This window comes from Drosophila grimshawi, unplaced genomic scaffold (genome assembly GCF_018153295.1).
Source record: "Drosophila grimshawi isolate 15287-2541.00 unplaced genomic scaffold, ASM1815329v1 contig_44, whole genome shotgun sequence".
Taxonomy (NCBI): domain Eukaryota; kingdom Metazoa; phylum Arthropoda; class Insecta; order Diptera; family Drosophilidae; genus Drosophila; species Drosophila grimshawi.
In genome coordinates, this window is record NW_025063240.1 from 10,044,822 (window position 1) to 10,062,850 (window position 18,029).

At 42.4% G+C, this 18,029-nt stretch overlaps 2 protein-coding genes across 5 annotated transcripts; one reads left to right on the forward strand and one right to left on the reverse strand.

Moving 5' to 3' along the window:
• Nucleotides 1–2,198: 2,198 nt before the first annotated feature.
• Nucleotides 2,199–2,747, reverse strand: LOC6556721 (larval/pupal cuticle protein H1C). The gene has a single exon (XM_001984651.1). The coding sequence runs from the start codon at nucleotides 2,745–2,747 to the stop codon at nucleotides 2,199–2,201; it is 549 nt and encodes a 182-aa protein (XP_001984687.1).
• A 4,563-nt stretch (nucleotides 2,748–7,310) lies between these two features.
• LOC6556698 (large proline-rich protein BAG6) lies at nucleotides 7,311–15,555 on the forward strand. Of its 4 annotated transcripts, none has more exons than XM_032741571.2 (10): nucleotides 7,311–7,847; nucleotides 8,395–8,512; nucleotides 8,588–8,808; nucleotides 9,333–10,959; nucleotides 11,075–11,167; nucleotides 12,142–12,774; nucleotides 13,683–14,315; nucleotides 14,403–14,539; nucleotides 14,592–14,867; nucleotides 14,940–15,555. In XM_032741571.2, exons 1-10 carry the CDS (start codon nucleotides 7,782–7,784, stop codon nucleotides 15,288–15,290), a joined length of 4,155 nt encoding a protein of 1,384 aa, XP_032597462.2. In that variant the 5' UTR covers nucleotides 7,311–7,781; the 3' UTR covers nucleotides 15,291–15,555. The 4 variants fall into 4 exon arrangements, with proteins under 4 accessions (XP_032597462.2, XP_032597491.2, XP_032597533.2 ...); XM_032741600.2 differs by having other exon boundaries at nucleotides 14,634–14,867; XM_032741642.2 differs by having other exon boundaries at nucleotides 14,637–14,867.
• Nucleotides 15,556–18,029: the final 2,474 nt, after the last annotated feature.

Below are 18,029 nucleotides of genomic sequence, written 5' to 3' on the forward strand. Positions count from 1 at the left end.
ACGTGTGAGATGATTAATCATTTATATATATAAATATATACATATATCTATAATATATATATATAAAAACTCGTTTCGCGAATTTACAAGCAAAAAACTTGAACTGTTCTCCCTTAAAGGCAAACAACGACTGAATTGCATTGTTTTGGTGTTCTGTTTACAATCTATACGATCGAACTGTTGGATCCCTCTCTCTCTCTCTCTCTCTCTCTCTCGCTCTCTTTATCTCTCCTGCTCTTTTCTCTCACTCTTTGATATCCGTTAGGGAGCTGACACATCATTAGATAGCCCCTCTTTTGTTGGGTTTTTGGGTATTTAGATAGATAACTATTTCTATTATCAGCATTGCTGACTGCACAAGTACAAATTGTATTCAAAAAAATCGACTTAGTTGAAAATAAGATGCAGAATTTATTAATAATTGGTTGGTCTATTTTAATACCTTTAATATTATATTTATATTTGCCTTTTATAGCATTAAGTTCTCATCCAATTTTCCGATTCGTTTAATTGAGTTAAGCTTAGCTAATTTTCAAACGTTCCTCTGAACTGGTCCAGTTCACTGGCTGGTCAGGGAGAAGAGAAATAAAAAAAGAAACAGTATCATAAAGCAGAACAACAAAACGAGGATATCTTCTAGTTTTATGCTCTACTTTTATCTCATTTTGCAGCTTTGCCATTTTGCGGCTTAAAAAGCCATTAAAAATTGTAATTATGTTGATAAATACGTCTTACTGGGCATTTTGCATTATTTTTATTTTTTGTATTTTTGCAACTTCCTTTTAACAGCTAGCTTCGAGGGGAAAGGGGTGCCGCAGGAGCATGTGGCTAGGAACGAGTGCGAGGCTGTTGCCATTGCCACTCAACTTTGGCCGCAACAGCAAAACAACATGGCTAAAACAGCCGCAGCAAACAGCAAGTATAACAACAACAACAACAGCAACAACACTTTGGTCTTTCTTCATTTTATCCAGGCAACTTTTTTGCCAACAATTTACTTGGCGAGGCAAATATTTTATCATTGCGCCTTTTTTTTTGCAGTCAAGTGGCGGCAGCAGGACCTCAGCAAGGACCATGCCCAGCAGCAGCAGCAGCAGCTGACTGCTGCATTTAAGAGCTGTTTATGGCCGCATTTTGTTTCTATAGCGCTCGCTGCAAATTGTTGCAAGCTACTTTTTCAATTTGCCACGCAAATTTTTTGACGAAAATTTATTCGGCCCCCAGAAATTTCAGTTTTTTTTTGTAAGTCCCTTTTGCTGGCAATTTGAAAGTGCAACCATTCAACTGATTGGCATCTAAATTGAGCCATCTCTCATTTATGCTAGCCACTGATGACCTAAGAGCTTGAACAGAAATTTCCTTTAGACTCAATTCTAATTTTTGTTCAAGTTCTTTTTTTGCTTACTTGGAAAATTAATGAGGTAGCAAAAATGTGATTTCAATTTATAGATTATGACCCTCCAGCCAGGTCCTAGGTTCCAATTGCAATTGTCAACGTGCATTATTTATAACGAGAGGACCTGCGACTCTCTCTCTCTCTCTGAGCAGCAAAAAGAAATGTAAAAAAAATCCGATTAGTTCACTTGATGCTGTGTCCTTCCTCCTCCTGCGCTCAGGTCCTTAGGTCCTTTGGGCACTTTCCAATGCGAGTCACGTAGTTTTCATGTCCGATTTTTAAGTTTGTGCTGCACAAATCACGTAACCCACTACCAGCTGTAAGAAGGGCTGGGAAGGGCGTAAGTGGGGATGTGGAGGAATGGGGGAGTGCCCCTTAAACATTAACACAACAACAAGCTAATGTCCTACTTGAGGCTATTTGTAGTGCACTTTGTGTGGACTTTTATGATTTGTTTACCCACCAACATGAAGACGTGAGCAAAATCTGAGTGAAGTTCCAGCTTTTTTGAAGAATATATTCCAGAAATTAAATAAAACATTTGATAATAATATAAGTATTTTATTTTGCTAATATTTATTGAAATATATGTAAAATTCATTAATTGTGCATAGTTTATAAAGAAATCGTTAATTTATAATTTAATATTATTATTTTTATAAACGGCAATCGATTCCCTATCCAAACTGGGAAGTTGTTTAACAGTTTTCCTCAATTTAGTTTAATAAAATCATTTAATGAAGAAGATTTGATTAATTTCAAAACTCTTAAAAATAGTTGATCAAGTTGAAAAATGTTTAACTTAGAAGCCATAGTGGGTGCCGAAGCCATCGAAACTCATGTGGGAAACGGTCTCCGCAGGCGAATAGTGGACCACAGTGGGTTGATGACTGGCATATGTGGCATGGGCAGCTGGAATATGATGCTGCTGCTGCTGATAGACTGGAGCAACTTGAGCCACTGGAGCTGCCTGGGTGAAGAGTGCGTGTTGCTGGTGGGGTGTGTAGACCTGCTGGTGTGGTGTGTAGACCTGCTGATGTGGTGTATACACCTGCTGATGTGGTGTGTAGACAGTGGACACTGGCGCCGGAGCGGCATAGGACACCGTCTTGGCAATAGCCGGCTGGTAGACATTGTTGCTGATGCGTGTGTCCAGCTTATTGACCTGGGAGTAGGGCGTGGACACAGATTTCGCATAGTGCGAGACGGTGCCATCGTAGTTCCTGACCACATTCTGATGGGTATGCGCCACGGCATGCTCATCACTGCCCAGGTAACTGAGGCCAGCCCAAGCCGGTGCCAGAAGCGACAGCAAAAGTGTTGCACTCATAATTAGGAATGTGTATGCCATGTTGTAGCTGTGGAGCAAGTCGATAAACTGTTTGCTCTTTGCCACTGCACTGGGGTCTTATAAACATTAAGCATTTGCCTGGCCAATTACTCATACAAGTTGGCCCAGTTTCTTAGCTGTTGCGGCTGTTGCGTGACTTTCATTAATCCATTTCTATCTCGAGATCGTGTCAAATCAATTTACAGCTGGCAGACACAAAGTGACAGCAAATTTGAGGGCGTGTCACTTTTGTGATCATGTACGGATATATATGTATATATGTATATCTATTTGTCCATTACATAACCAAAAACAATTGTGATTATTATTGTGAGGTGGGCGCACCTGCTACATGCCACATTTCGCCGTCTGGATGCTTGCCGCTAAAGTGCCCTCAAGCGCTCAAGTCAGCTACAGCTTCAACTTTGGCTATGGCCCAGCTTATAACCAGGCCAACACAATTTATGGGCCATCGGAGATGCATTAAGGATGGCAAATTGTTAATGCATCTCGACAGCTTCGGGTTCGAGTGCTTTGAAATGCCTTTGAAATGTGGGCCAGCAATGATAACAATGCTCATAAGTAGTACACCAAAAAATAATAATAATAATAATAAATAAAGAAGAGTTACAAGCAATATGCAGAGTCATCTAAAGCACTTGTAAAGCGATCAAAATTTGTTTACAATACTCATATTTGGGGATTACCATTAAGAAACAAATATCATTTAATATTTATTCAATTTTATTAATTTCATCTTTCATTTCGAGTAAAGTTGACCGCAAAGAAATAAATCAAATAAAAATTATAATAATTAAAAAATGAATTCATTATTTTTAATTAGTTCGAATGAAATTGACTGCAAGGAAATAATTAAAATAATAAATATAACAATTACAAAATGAATGTTTTTGCAATAAAAAATAATACTTTATTTGATTTAACAACTTTTGACAGTTTTGAATACAATTTACAGGGTATGCAATCTGTGTGTGTATTTTGGAGAATCCTTGCCACACTCGAAGTAAAGTTGCTATGTTGCTCTTGTTATCCTGCTCAATAGTTCAGCCAGCACTCGTTCTGTGTGTGTGAAGGAGTCCTTTCGATTTATTCATTCCATAAAAATCGCTCAGCTACAATTGAGTTATAATGCAATTGGCAAACGTAAAGCAAATGTTGTTAACTTGCAACAAGCTGAGCTGAACAGGAATGGAACAGCACAGCTGAATAGAAGCAAGTGGAGGAGGAGGGAAGGAGGAGGGGGAGGGAGAAATGGGGAGAGAATGTCTCACATTGTTGCCACGTTGACCGGTCTGCGAAAGTTTTGCGCAATGAAAATGACACATAAATAGCATCAACATTCAGGATTTCGGCAACACAAATGTGATTACGATTACGGATCCAACTACGGGCAAAGGAGTCGACAATGTGGAAGTCACCTTTGTTTGTTGATGACTTTTGCTTGATTTGCCTGTATGAGTGTGTCGTGTGTGTATATGGATGTGTGTGTGTGTGTGTGTGTGTGAGTCCATTATGGCTCTTATGAAATTTGGCACATAAATTGTATTATTGCATTTATGCTTGATTTTATTTCCGTTTGCCTCACAATCGTCATGTGATTGTGTGGGTGTTTATCTGTGTGTGTGTGTGTCCTTTTGTATTGACTGTTAAATTGGCTTTACGTCACTTAAGTGAATTTACGGTGAATTCGTCTTCGTCTGCGCTTTTAACTTGACTTTGTCTTTCTTTTTTTTCCGCCTGGCCACACACACACACACATGAGTAGTTGTTACATTTCAACGGTTTCCTTTCTTGCTGCTAAGCGCCTTATTCGAACGCCGAGCACAATTTGAACTTCAATTAGCTGCATTCGCCTGGCCAATAAGCGTTCCACTTACTTAACCTCTCGCTCCCCCACTCAATCTTCGGTCGCGCTCTCTCTCTCTCGCTCTCTACCACACACTCGTCGTATACAGTTACAAATGACGCGCCAGCAGCAGCAGCAGGCCGAAAGTCAATTAACGGCACTCGCATAAAAGCTCTCCACGCGCCTCGTCTGCTAATTGGAATTGAAACATAAATTAAAAGTCAAAGTCGAAAGCAGACGAAGACGAAGACGAAATTCTGCTGAGACTAAATGCAACTAAAACTTTACGACTTCCCTGTGTGTGTGTGTGTGTGTGTGTCAGTGCTGGTCAAACGTAAAACGAGCAATACACGTAACGCTTTGCAATTTTACGTTTTGTCGTATTGTGTGCAGCCAATTACGTTAGTTCCTGCTTTTGTTGCAGTTTTATTTTTCTATAGCTGTTGCGTTCGCATTGACAGCTTAGATTAAGTGTTGACTATAAATTTTTGTGGTTTTGGTTTGTAGTTCTTGTTGAAGTTCGCGATGTTTATGAGACTGTTCGGCATTGTGAAAATTATTTACCAACAATTACAAATACGACCTAAACATCTTTACGTAGCCAACTCACCCACACATACACAAACACACTCAAGCGGGCTTTTAAATTAACCCTCATGCTAGCTATATGTGCACTTTTAGCCACATTCTGTTGATTAATAAATTTGTTTTGTGCAATAAGTGCTTTAGTGAATTAAATTGAAAAAAACGTATTTTTTATATTTATTTATTTATATTATTTATTAATATAGCTTGTTGCATAAGGGTTAAAGCTAGATTTGATGGCTTGCGGTTTCGGGGTGTTAAATTGCCAATCAGCTAGCTGCCAACTTTAACCTTTAAGCAACCCCAGCGTCAGTCTTATTCCCACACACACACCTCCCCTCCCACTATTTTGTATTTCTGTGAGTGTGTGTGTGTCTGTGTGTTGCTCTTGGTTTATGGTGCAAAAGGGAGTTGGCTTCAATTTTCTTTATATTATAGCCTGATTTAATTTGACGTGAGACTTTGGCTCCAGCCACTTGTGCTTCTTCTTCCTCTACTACTTCTTCTTGACCGCTACGTAAAAAAAGAGAAAAACGTAGAGAGAGAGCGAGACGGAGAGAGAGACGTAAAAGTTGCCAAGCTGAAAAAATGGTTACAAGTTAAATTTCTCAATTCAAATTTCCATAAACGAAATTAGTAACAATAACAAAAGTAAAAGTAATTTTCCAGCTGCCAGATGCACGACACAATAATAATAATAATAGTAATATTTGGGGGATGGGTTTGCAGAGCTGCCCGATTGATATAATTTCATTAAGTCAACCCCCAAAATTCAACTTGACAGCAATTATTATTATTGTTGTTTTTGTTGTTGCTTTTCCAATTGAAATGTCAGCGAAAGCGACACGCCCTCGGTTTAACGCCCATTTTGACGCCACTTGCAACACGGGGCTGGACAAAGTTTTTTTAGGGAAAGGCCAGCCAAAAAATAAACAACTCATAATAACAAATTCGAGAAAAAAAGATAATGAAAATGGAAATGCATAAACAGTTGTTGTTGGCGAGGGGTCTGGGTGAAGTGTGTCGAAAACTCATTAAAACTTTTTTACAGCCCATTTAAAAGCAATTTGTAAATTGCGAGCCCAACACTTGGCCATTGGAAAGCGTGTCAAGAAAAGTGAAATAATTATTATTTATATTTTTGCTTAGTAATAATAATAATAAATACGCATTTTCATATATAGAGCAAAAAAAATGTCTTTAATTCTTTTTTTTTGTGATGTTTAACATGTAAGATCTTAATGATAAGCTAAACATATTTTCAAATGCATATTAATTTAATTTCGATGAGTTATAGGCATAAATAAATGTTATAATATTTACTTCTATTTTTGCCTTAAAAACCCTGAATGACAAGAAAAAAATGTGTGTTTATCTTATGTTTCAAGGCTTCGATTTAAATGAAACCAAATGCATTCTAAGTTTATATATGCTACACACATGATTAAATGTATATTAATTTCATACGCACATCTTTCTATTTTTGTGCAGAGCTTCAAAGAGAAATGCTGGCAAATATTTTGGGGGAAACCCGAAGGACTCTCAATCGCCGGCATTAAATCACATTTCCGCACATTTTTTTGGGGTATAAGAAAATTGTGTTAGCTGCGCTTCCCTTTGCTCTTTTCTCTCCAGTCACATGCAACCCCTTCTCCTACCTACCTACTGCTGCCTGTTGCCACTTAAATATTCAAAGCGTAAAGTTACTCTACACCTTTGCTGCGGCTTTGGCGGCTTTTCCTGCTTTATTTCTTATTATTTTTTTCTGCGTGCAGCGCCCGAAAATTCCCACAGGATGCAGGCTCAAAGGTTGGGGTTAATGTACGTCGTGGCGTGTGCCTCAATTGCTTCATGTTTTTGTATGCAATAATAAATTGTGCAAAAAAAGGAGCTACTTCACAATTTAAGCTTGCCGCCAAAGTGTGCTGTGCCAGGGCTGCAGAACAGATAGAGCCTTGCCAAACAGCTACAATTGTGAGTCGGCCACCTATCGATATGTTGCTTGTGGAGCAAGCATATTCGCACAATGTGACCATATTTTTAACCAAACAACCAATTCAACACAAAATTGCGGACAGTATTTTTTTTTTGTGTAAAACTCAAGCAAAAGTCAGGTATTCTCTGTCACAGCCAACAGCTATTGTGAAATTGTGTGTCAAAATCAACCCGGAACGAAATAACAATCTGATTGCTGGCAAATCACTGGTATTCGGTGTTGAGTTAGCGAAGTGGTTTAGCGATTCGACAAATCAAAACGAAAAAAAGAAAACTCTTCATCGGAAAAGAAAAACCACACAGACGGCGTAGAGAAAGAGAGAGAGAGAGAGAGCGAGCGAGCGTGTGTGCGTACGGGAGAAGCAAGAAGAAGGGCGAATGCAATTCGATTGGCAAAAAAAAAGCGACTCAACGATAGACCGACGACATCGACACCGACACCGATTCTCATCCCCTCTCCCGAACAAGCGACAGTTGCCGTCTGTTTAGATTCTTCTTTTATTTTTCTTTGGATTTTTTCTTGAATTGCGGAGAGAGAAACTAATTTCACAGATTCGCGTCGCAAATTGACCAAAGACGGCTGAAAACCGATACAGACGGCCTACAAAATGTTAATAAATCTAAAGGTGAAAACTTTAGATGCGCGCACACACGATTTTAGCATCGACAATGAGGTAAGTGCATATGTGTGTGTGTGTGTGTGACTGCATATATATATATATGTGAGATATGTACTTTTATATACCCTGAAAAACGATGAAAAAGGGTATATTGAAGGATGCAAAAGTATGTAACCATATATACATTCTTGATCTGCATCAATAGACTAGCAGATATAGCCATGTCTGTCTCTATTTAAATTTATTATGAATTTAATATCATGTTAACAGTTTGCGTTGATTAATTGAAAATTATCGATAACACTGATCAGCTGTTAAAAATGCATTCAATTTTGCTAAGCAGTGAGCATTTTCTGTACTCTGTATTTATATACATATATATATATAAATACATATATATATACACATCGTAAAAGAGCTTTTTAATAAGATAAAATTTTCATATCCAAGCCTAATGCTATAACTCAGAGGGTATCTGCTAGTCGAGCGCTCTCACTTGTTGTCTTTTATTATTGTTTTTTTTTTTTGAGGTTGTGTTGTGCGACGAGAAGCTTCTAAAAGCGCTTTTCTTTTCTTTTTTCTTGTTTAACCTTTTTTGCAGCTAACCATTCGTCAGTTCAAGGACCAGATTGCCGTCAAAACGAATATTGCCGCCGAAAATCAGCGCATTATTTATCAGGGACGTGTCTTGGCCGATGATAAGCAAGTAAAGGAATACGGTGAGTCACACACAAACACACACACATACAAATACACATACACATAGATATATATATATGTATATATTTCCACAGATGTCGATGGCAAAGTGCTGCATGTCGCCGAGCGTCCGCCGTTCTCGCAACGCGGCGCCAACGCAACAAACAACGATGAACCGATGCGAGGATTTCGCAGCATGGCCGGTCGCCCAACGCCCCGCAATATGCGCAACTCACCCTACTTCCGGGCACTCGATGGCATGCTCGTGGGCACCATGGCCATACCAGTGAATAATGGCAACCTAACTGCCGCCGGGGTGAGTCCTCAACATACATACAGCAAGATCGACTTAAACTATATGCGTATATACAGTTGCACCAAAAATAAGAAATGTTTTCAAAGGTGTCCTTTTTAAACTTGTAAGTTTAAGTAACTAACAAAGTGTTAAACCAGGAATTTATCAGTCTATTTTCAAGTCAAGCTTGGATATATGTAGTTACATATAAGAGCACCGTTCTTACAATAAATGTTAAAAAAAAAGATAATTTGGAACCCACACACAGGAAGATCAGCTAAAGCTATATGTATATATTGCTTAACAATATCAGCTTAGGTCAAGCTTGGTACAAAAAATCACAAGAACTATTTTCAAAGGTGTTATCTTTTTATATTTGCACATTTAAGGAACTTATGAGAAGAATGCAAGAATGCAAAAATATATATGAAAAATCAACATTTTCGTATTTGTATATAAATATACAATATATCTTTAAACTCTGCTCACTGCTCTACACACCAAATCGATGGGAGTTCTAATAGATTTGCTTATCCTATTTGCAGACCCGCACGCCGCCCAATCGGTTTCCGAACTCGTCGTCCTTTTGCATCAATCGGATAACCGTTGCCCAGCACATGATCGACTGTGCCAACAATATTGCCGCCTATCTGGAGAATCCGGAGATTGGTTTGAACAATCAACCGTTGGATATATTGCAGCGAGGTCACTGGACCATGGAATCAACGGTGGTCGAGGTGGGTGTCTCCTCGACGGATATGCCACGCAACAATAACATCATCGATATGGTTCAGGATGCAGTCACCGCTGCGCTCTCCCGCAATACACCCGGTCGCAACTATACGGTCGTCCAGCTGCCCACGGTCTACACAAACGAGGGAAGCGGCGGCGGCGGTGGCGGTGGCGAGAACACCCAACAGCAGCAGTCTCAACAGCAGCAACAGCAATCACGGGATGAGGAGGGAGCCAGTGGCGAAGCGGCCTCTGCCTCGGACTCGGCTGGTAACAGTGAGTCGAGTGAGGAGACAACAGCCGCCGCTGCTGTCATCATCGAGGATGTGATTGTGACCGATGAAGACGAACGTTCCGCATCGCCACCATCGACAGAGGATGCAACAGCAGCAGCTGGCGTTGCAGCTGGAGCTGAAGCTGAAGCTGGAGCAGGTGCTGCAGCAGGAGCAGCTGCTGCAGGTGAAGATCCCAATGGCGCCAATGTGACTGGCGTCGATTCGCGTCGCCGCACACGACCCCAGGTGCTGGCGTCTGTCATTCAGCGTTATCGCACCGTCGAGTCGCGTCTCGCCACATTCGTCGATCGCTATCAGGAGATCCTGTTGCAGGATCCGGAATTTGGTGAGCAGAATAACGTGGAACGCGACAATGCTCAGCGCACCTTTGATCGCGTCTCGGAGGCTCTTCATTATTTGTCGCATGCCCAGCACGCAATCTCCGATCTGATGCTGGATCTGTCACAGCCAGGTCCACGCGTCCTCACCTGCCGACCCATTTTGGTCGAGCAGAGCGGCTACATTCGCTCCAACAATATATTTACGCCCAATTTGGTTGCGGCGCCGCTTAGCGATCTGCTCTTACCTACTACAGAAGCGGCTGCTAGTGCAGCAGCCACTGGCCACGCCCCCGCCCCGATACCAGCCACAGGCAGCAACCCTCTTCCCGCTTCAGCTCCAACTGCTGCAGGTGGAGCACAGCCAGAACAGTTGACTCTGCATCAGCTGCTCGAATCCTTTGAGTCGGACAGATGGATGAGGGGCGCTGCTGGAGCCACTGCACAGCCACAGTTTCAGCTCCCTTCACCAACCTATGGCCCCCAAGGAGCTGTAGCTGGAGCACAGCGGGGTCAGCCGCCATTTGAGCCTACTTCACCACCCTATGGCCCGGGCACAGCTGTTCCAGCTGCGACTGCAACTGGTGCAATCCCAGCTCCAGTTGGAACACGACCTGGTCGAGAAGCGTCATCGTCTGACTCAATGGAGGAGGATGAGGAAAGACAACTGCTGCTGGCCGATGCGGCAGCTGCACTCGTTGCTGGTCTCGGCCAGCGCACTGATAACGTCGAGGATCCCGTCGATGAGCCCATGGTGGCGCCACCAAGTCCTGCCAACGCAGCTGGCACTCTGCCACAGCAGCAGCAAACGCCACGACCCGAAATGAGTGAGTACCAATCGAATGGCAATTTGTGTCTGTGTGTGTGGTGTGTGGTGTGCGTTGCATTTGTTGCACAAAATGTAAACCTTCAATTCCCATTCCCTGTTTGATCATTTTCTAGATGAGCACGTGGAGCAATCAGTGGAGTCGGCTGATGAGGCACCAGCACGGCCCAGGTTTCGCCTCTATATGCCAGTGCCACTGCCGCCACCCAGTAGGTGTTCCAGCTTTTCGCTTCGCTTGTGCCTCTGGCTGGAATTGTGAAAGAATTTCTTCCTCGCTCGCTGCTCGCTGCTCCTTGCCCCCGATTCATTGTTTAACAGTTGAGTCGAATCGAGTTTGTTCAAATATTTTACGCATCGCTTGCCTGTCTCTGAAGAGAGAATACGTGCTCGCTTCAAAATGTAGCACTATTTTATGACCTGGCATTAAATCTTCTTCATCAAATCGAAGCGTAATCTTGGCCAGCAGCAAATAATGTGGCATGCTACGCTTTTGTTTGCGTTTTGCTGCACTTCATTCGAAACAGTTGCTAACGTGCCTGGCAATATTTTGATATAATAATATAATATTCTGTATATTATAATAATTATAATATGTTAATATTATATTCTTGCTTGGAAATTTAACTTGTTGATGGCCTGGTTATTAATTCCTTTTACATCGGAAGAGTAATCTTGGCCAGGCTCCGCTTTGGTTTCCTGTTTATTGCATTTCATTTGCAGCAGTGACTAACAATCCATAACTGAATCAAATACTTACTTTAGCATTGTTTCAATAATATATTATAAATATATTTAGTTTTAGCAATGATGGCTAACAATTTGACTGGCTTGCGGCTTAAAACAAGTTCGTTTCTTGCTGTAACAATTTGCATTTGTATTTGCAATCGAATCCTAGATTCAAATAACTCTTTAATCGAATCCTAGATTCAAATAACTTTTTATTCGCGTCTTTGATTGAAATTATTTTCCAATCGAATCCTCGATTTCTGAAATGTTTACAAACGCACTTTTAAGGGAGACAGATTTGAATAGTTCCCAGCATAATTTAAACCATGTCAGACCAATGGTTTTCCCAGCTTCGCCGTTAACTTTGTTGCACAAAGTGTAAACATGTCGACGATCTTATTGCCATAATAGATATTTGTAGCTAATGATTCATTTTTGTTGCCTGTTCTGTTCACAGATCCGCATATGCGCATGGCTCGTCTCATTCAGGCCGTGGTCAACAGCGCGACGAACGATGCGGATTTGCGGCTTGAGTTCAATATGCCCAATGTGATCAATTTGCCGGTGCATGTGATTACTGCTGCACTGCATCCGAGAGCAGCAGGTGCACCAGTGGTGGCCAACGAGGGCGCTGCAACGGGAACGCAAATAGCAGCTGCTGTAGCAGCTGCTGCTGCAGCAGCCGCTGCAACTGCAACAGCAGTTAGCGAACCAAATGCTGCAACAGCAACGGCGGCAACTGCAGCCACTACTTTGGGCGCCTCTGGTGCCGCCTCAACATCGAGTGGCACGCGCAGCGGGGAACAGCGAGCAAACACGTTGCCCACAACGGCAACACAGACGCGTTCCACGGCGCGGCCACAAATTCAGATTGGTGGCAACAACAATTGGGCTGGTCGCATTGCGCCGACGCACACCGCCTTCGATCGCTTCTTGCCGTGCAACAGTCATCACATACGCGAACAGGAGCCGCTTATCCAGCAGACCAACAACAACAACAACATCAGCAGCATCGGCATTGGCACTGGCAGTGGCAACAGCATTCGCCGTGGCGCCTACAACAATGCAGCCAGCAGTCGTGCAACAAACGGTAAGTTTTCTTAGCATAGTTTTACAAATGCCAATTGTCCACTAGTGTCCGCTACTTTAAGTAGACATCATCCCAATATGTCTCGGCAGCTGCACGGCTCCGGCTTCGACTCCGTCCCCGTCTCCGGTTCGCCACGTTGTATGCTTTTTATCATCCTCATCGTCCACTCAACATTCACCAGAGATGCAAACCGCGTTGTTTTCAGATCAACAACCAGAAGGAAACCCAAGCAAAGATGAACTTTTTATTAGAATTCGAATCGTTTGTCAATCGATTGCTCGATTTAAATAACTTTTCAATCGATTGCTCGATGCAATCTAGATTTCAAATGAATCCTCGATTCAAATAAGCTTTCAATCGAATTCTTGACTCAAATAACTTTAACTGAAACCTAGATTCAAATAACTTTTTAATCACATCCTCGATTCGAATTGCAAATGAAATTTGTGAAAAGGTATTCTTTAAATTTCATATCGAATGGAATCTTAATTATGAGGACAATTTGATAACTGATACACAATACACACACACAGACATACACAGGACAGATATAGGGTATATTGGGTATATTTATGTTAGATGGTCTCGCGCCGGTTTGCATCTCTGACATCTAATTTGCATTCCATATGTGTCCTGTGTCATCGTAGTCATCGCAAGTCGCTTGCCGCGTAGCCACAGCTATGCGAATCTGTCGCGTCCAATGTCGGCTCGCCGTGAGAATCGAATTGGCGGCTTGCCAATGGGAATGGCGAGCGTTGGTGCCGCTGGCAGCAGCAACAGCAGCCGCAGCAGCAGTGGTGCTGTGAGCCGTGCTGCTCAACAGCCGCCCATGCGCAGACTATCCAGATTTATATCCGCATCGTTTGAAGATTTTTTATTAACTACTTTGAGAAATCATGCGCAAACAGGCTTGGTTGGCACTGGCACTGGCACGGCCAACGTTGCTACCACAACCACCACCACCACCAACACCGCACCACCTGGCATCGGAGTCGTCAGCAATGCAGCAGTCACAGCAAACGCTGCCGATGGTCCAGCCGCAGGCTCTGGCGCTGGCGCTGGCGCAATTGCAGCATCTGTGTCCGGCAGCAACACATCTTTGGCAACCACCTCATCGGCAGCAGGAGGAGGAGCAGGCGCAGGAGCACAGGCCGCACGCAATCTGCGTGCCCAGGTGCGCAGTTTTGTGCATCAGACGGTCTTCGAGGGTGGACCGATCAACGAACAGACAATACCCACGGCCATTGATCGGGCGCTGGACTGGTTCGCCGATTGTCTGCTGTTTTTGCGGCAATACGAGCGACCCGAATACAATTCACACGACTCCGTGTGCAACATGCTGCGCCGCAGTCTGCTTCTAGTTATCTCGCTGTGCGTCGAACCCATTCACTGTCACATTCGCTTCGAGCATCGGCTCAAACTGATCTGCGAACAGTTTCGCACACGTCTCTACAGTGTGCTCTTCCTCTGCCTCGGCAGCGACAATGCAGAGCTCTTCTGGCGCCAACTGATGCAAGTCCTGGGCGTGCCACTCCGCTCAAGTGAGTAGAAAAAAACCAAACAGCAGCTCATTAATTACATTACTATTACTATTACTATTTCTATTAATCGTTATACGCATTTTGCAGACTTTCGCAATGAGGCCCTGCAGTTCTTGTGCATCTACATTGATCCGAGAATACCGGCGCAAACAGACACCGCCGATGCTGAACAGTTCCTGGTGCTGCGCAATGCGGCGCAGTCAACGCTGCCCACAGACGACGATGTAAGTCAAGGGCGTGTACAAATGGAGAGCTTCAATAAAGCGCAACTAATAGCAACCTTTTGTTGCGCCACCGCCGCTTGCCTTTAATCCACAGCAGCTGGAACAACAGCAACAACAGGAGCACCAACAGCAGCAGCAGCAGGCGGCACCGGAGCAGCAGTCACTCGATAATGATATCGAAATGGCCGAGGTGGCCAGCAGCAGCAATAGTGCCACCGAAATGGAGCCACCATTACCCGCAGTTACGCCAGGCTCCGAGCCGTGGCACAACAGCTTCCCCAACGACTGGCTGCCTGTGATAACACGAGATCTGCAAACCCAAACGGAGGTAGATTCTAATTGTGCTTATATATTTATAAATCAACCAGCTAATGATTCTCTACTCTTTTATAATGTGCAGCAAAACCAAGCACAGCCACCGTACTCGGATGCATACATATCTGGGATGTCCGCCAAGCGTCGCAAGATCATCCAGACGGAGAAGCCGCCCACAAATGTGGAGTGTCTGATTGCGAGCGGTGTACAGCGAGCTATTCATAGAACTGGGCTAAGCAACAGCAGCGGCGGCGGTAATGCTACCAATCCAGCTATCAATCCGGATGTAATAATCAATGCCATTGCCCATGATGCTGTCGTCCAGGCATCGTATACGGACGCAGTCCGTACGAATGTACGCGATCGCATTAAGCATGACATTGATTACAAGTCTGGCAAATATCCGCAGATCACCAAGTTCACTGAGCAGAAGTAGGCGGGCCGGGAAGGGTCCTGGCCCTGATCCTGGTCCGGGCAGGTTGGGCGGTTAGGACTCTTAGTGCTTAGTGCTTGTTGTAAATTTTACTTTAACGAAAAAATATTGTATTTAACTTAGTTAATGGATAAGTTCTGTTTAAAGTCTGCAGTCGGCAGCCTGAAGCGGAAGCGGTCCACGGTCCACAAGGAGTGCATGCAGGTGGCTGCTTCATTGCAACACACACACACAACCACATTATATGAAATACCGCTGATATATATATATGTATATATATATATATACAAACATATAAAAAATAATTGCAAAACTACACAAAATTAAAGGTCAAACACTTTAGGACAACTGCATAAAAGAAAGCTAAATAAAAAGTACATCACCAAAAAAAAAAAGAAAATAATAATAAATATTTAAATTAGTACGCCTAATCCTTTTGCAAGTGGCTCAAATTGATCGATGGCGTCCCCCAGTCGGATGACGCAGTGGCCAACAGACAACAGCCGTGACGACAGCCAAATTCCAGCTGAATATTTTTGGCCATTGACGTGAAAGATTGGCATATGATGATTTCTCTGGAATTTGCAGTTAACCATCTCGAGTGGCTAAGCGAGGAATGCGACCAACAACAATCTCATCTATCGAAGGCATATTTTTCGATGGAAAATGTGTTTCACATGACATGATAATGCTTCGGCAACGGGCCAAATCGGTCCAACAGTATTATAAAAAAATAAACATATAAAATTTGTCACATAAAATTTGCGAAATAATTTATGTGGCACTCGGACACCGAAATTCGGAATAAATAATAATTAATATATTTGCTGTCGTTGCTGATTTTGTTTTTGTTTTTTTGCTCTTTAGGTGAAATGATTGGACTTTAAAATTAGCCCATCTACGCAATCGTTGTATATTTTTAATATACGATTAATCTAGCATTTGTCACAAGGGGGGCGTGTAACGGTCACACTAAAAATAACCGTGCAACGCTTGTCCATCTTCTCTGACGTATGTTTCCGAGTATCTATGTGTGTGTCTGTCTGTGTGTGTGTCTGTGTGTGTGTCATCGAGCCGAGCTCCAGTCCGAGTCCGAGTGGAACACAACTTGCTACCACAAGCCATAAGAAAATTGCCACTTGCCGGCAGCCAATGATTAATTGCAACAGCAGCAGTAGCAGCAGCAGCAGCAGCAGCAGTAGAGGGAGAAGAGTGGCAAGATGTGGAGTGCAGGAGTGGGGAGTGCAAGGGGTGGCTGGCTGCGATGGCACGCGCATTGCAGCCAGAATTTGTGAGGAATTCGCGGCGACAGACGACGGCATTTTTAAGGGGGCTTTGGTTAATTATGCATGCGCTGTGCCCAGCAATGCCAACCAACGGCCAGAACTTCAAAATAAATTAAGGCTGCGGACTTTGATGCATGGTGAATGCTGCATGCGGCTGTTGCTGCTGCTGCTGCCTCTCCTGGCGCCTCACGATTTAATGTGACGAACAGCAAGCTGCTATGAGGTGGCGCCACAGTCGCAAGTTGTTTTTTTTTGTAATTACTGTGCAACATATTTGGCTGGCATTGCAATGGCAATTAAATACTAAAAACAATACTAAGTTGATATCTAGTTCAAATGACAAATTATTCACCGTTAATGGCAACATTTGCATGCGTTTAGCGATAGAAAATAAAGATGACTGCTCTTCAGATACCCTGTTGTGAGTTGGTAGGAAAGCACTTTGCTGAGCTCGTTAAATATGGTTTAAGGACAAATTTATTAACTTACCACTTTGTTAAAATATTTAGTAAAGATAAAAAATAAACCATTTGGTCGGATTTAACTTTATGTTTTTTTTTATGTATTATTTAAGAATTTTCGTATCTATACACTCAAAAACAATCGTCCTGAATTTTAGAAAATTTAAAAAGTAGGGTTTTTTTCTCTTGATTGGAGGGTACATTTTTCTCAAATTCAGAGCTCTAAAGTATTTTTATTAAGAATCAGATTTTGCATTTCAACTTATTAGAAATATTTTCTATTAGTAAGAAATATATTTCTGAAAAATAGAAAAAATACCTTGTATTTTTTAGAAATTTGGTTGATTTTATTGATATTATTTCTAAAAACAAGAAATGCCTTCTAGTTCTATTATACATAATATAGGGTGGTTGGACAGTCTGTCAAATGTAAAGCAACTCAACGCGCAAGATTATTATCGAGATGAACAACAAGAGCAAATCATAACAACCCGGCTCATTCAGTTAATGTGCTCCAAGCATTGCAAGATGGTTTCTGTGCACAGTTGGGAACGTCATAATTGAAAGCATTACTCAAAGATGCCAAGATAAAGGTACACATATGTATGTGTATGTGTATGTATGTATGTAGATATGAATATATGTATGTACACATAAACATGCTACATGTGTACTTACTCATTTTTAAAACGCATGTGGCAGGCGCTTCCATGTGCGTGTGTGTGCGTGTGTGTGTGCGTGTGTGTGTGTTAAGGATAATTTATCAACAGTGCGTAAGAGTGGAAGCCAAAGACAAACACAAGCAGAGAACAAGATGTAAACACATGATGATGATAATAATGCCCCATACATAGATAGGTATAGATATAAGTATGTATGTGTGTATGTATGTATGTGCCACTGCATGGCATGCCATGGCATGCTTGTGGCTAGGTTCCTAAGAAACACAACTCAACACAACAGCATGCACATGTGGCTGCAACACCCATCAGCAA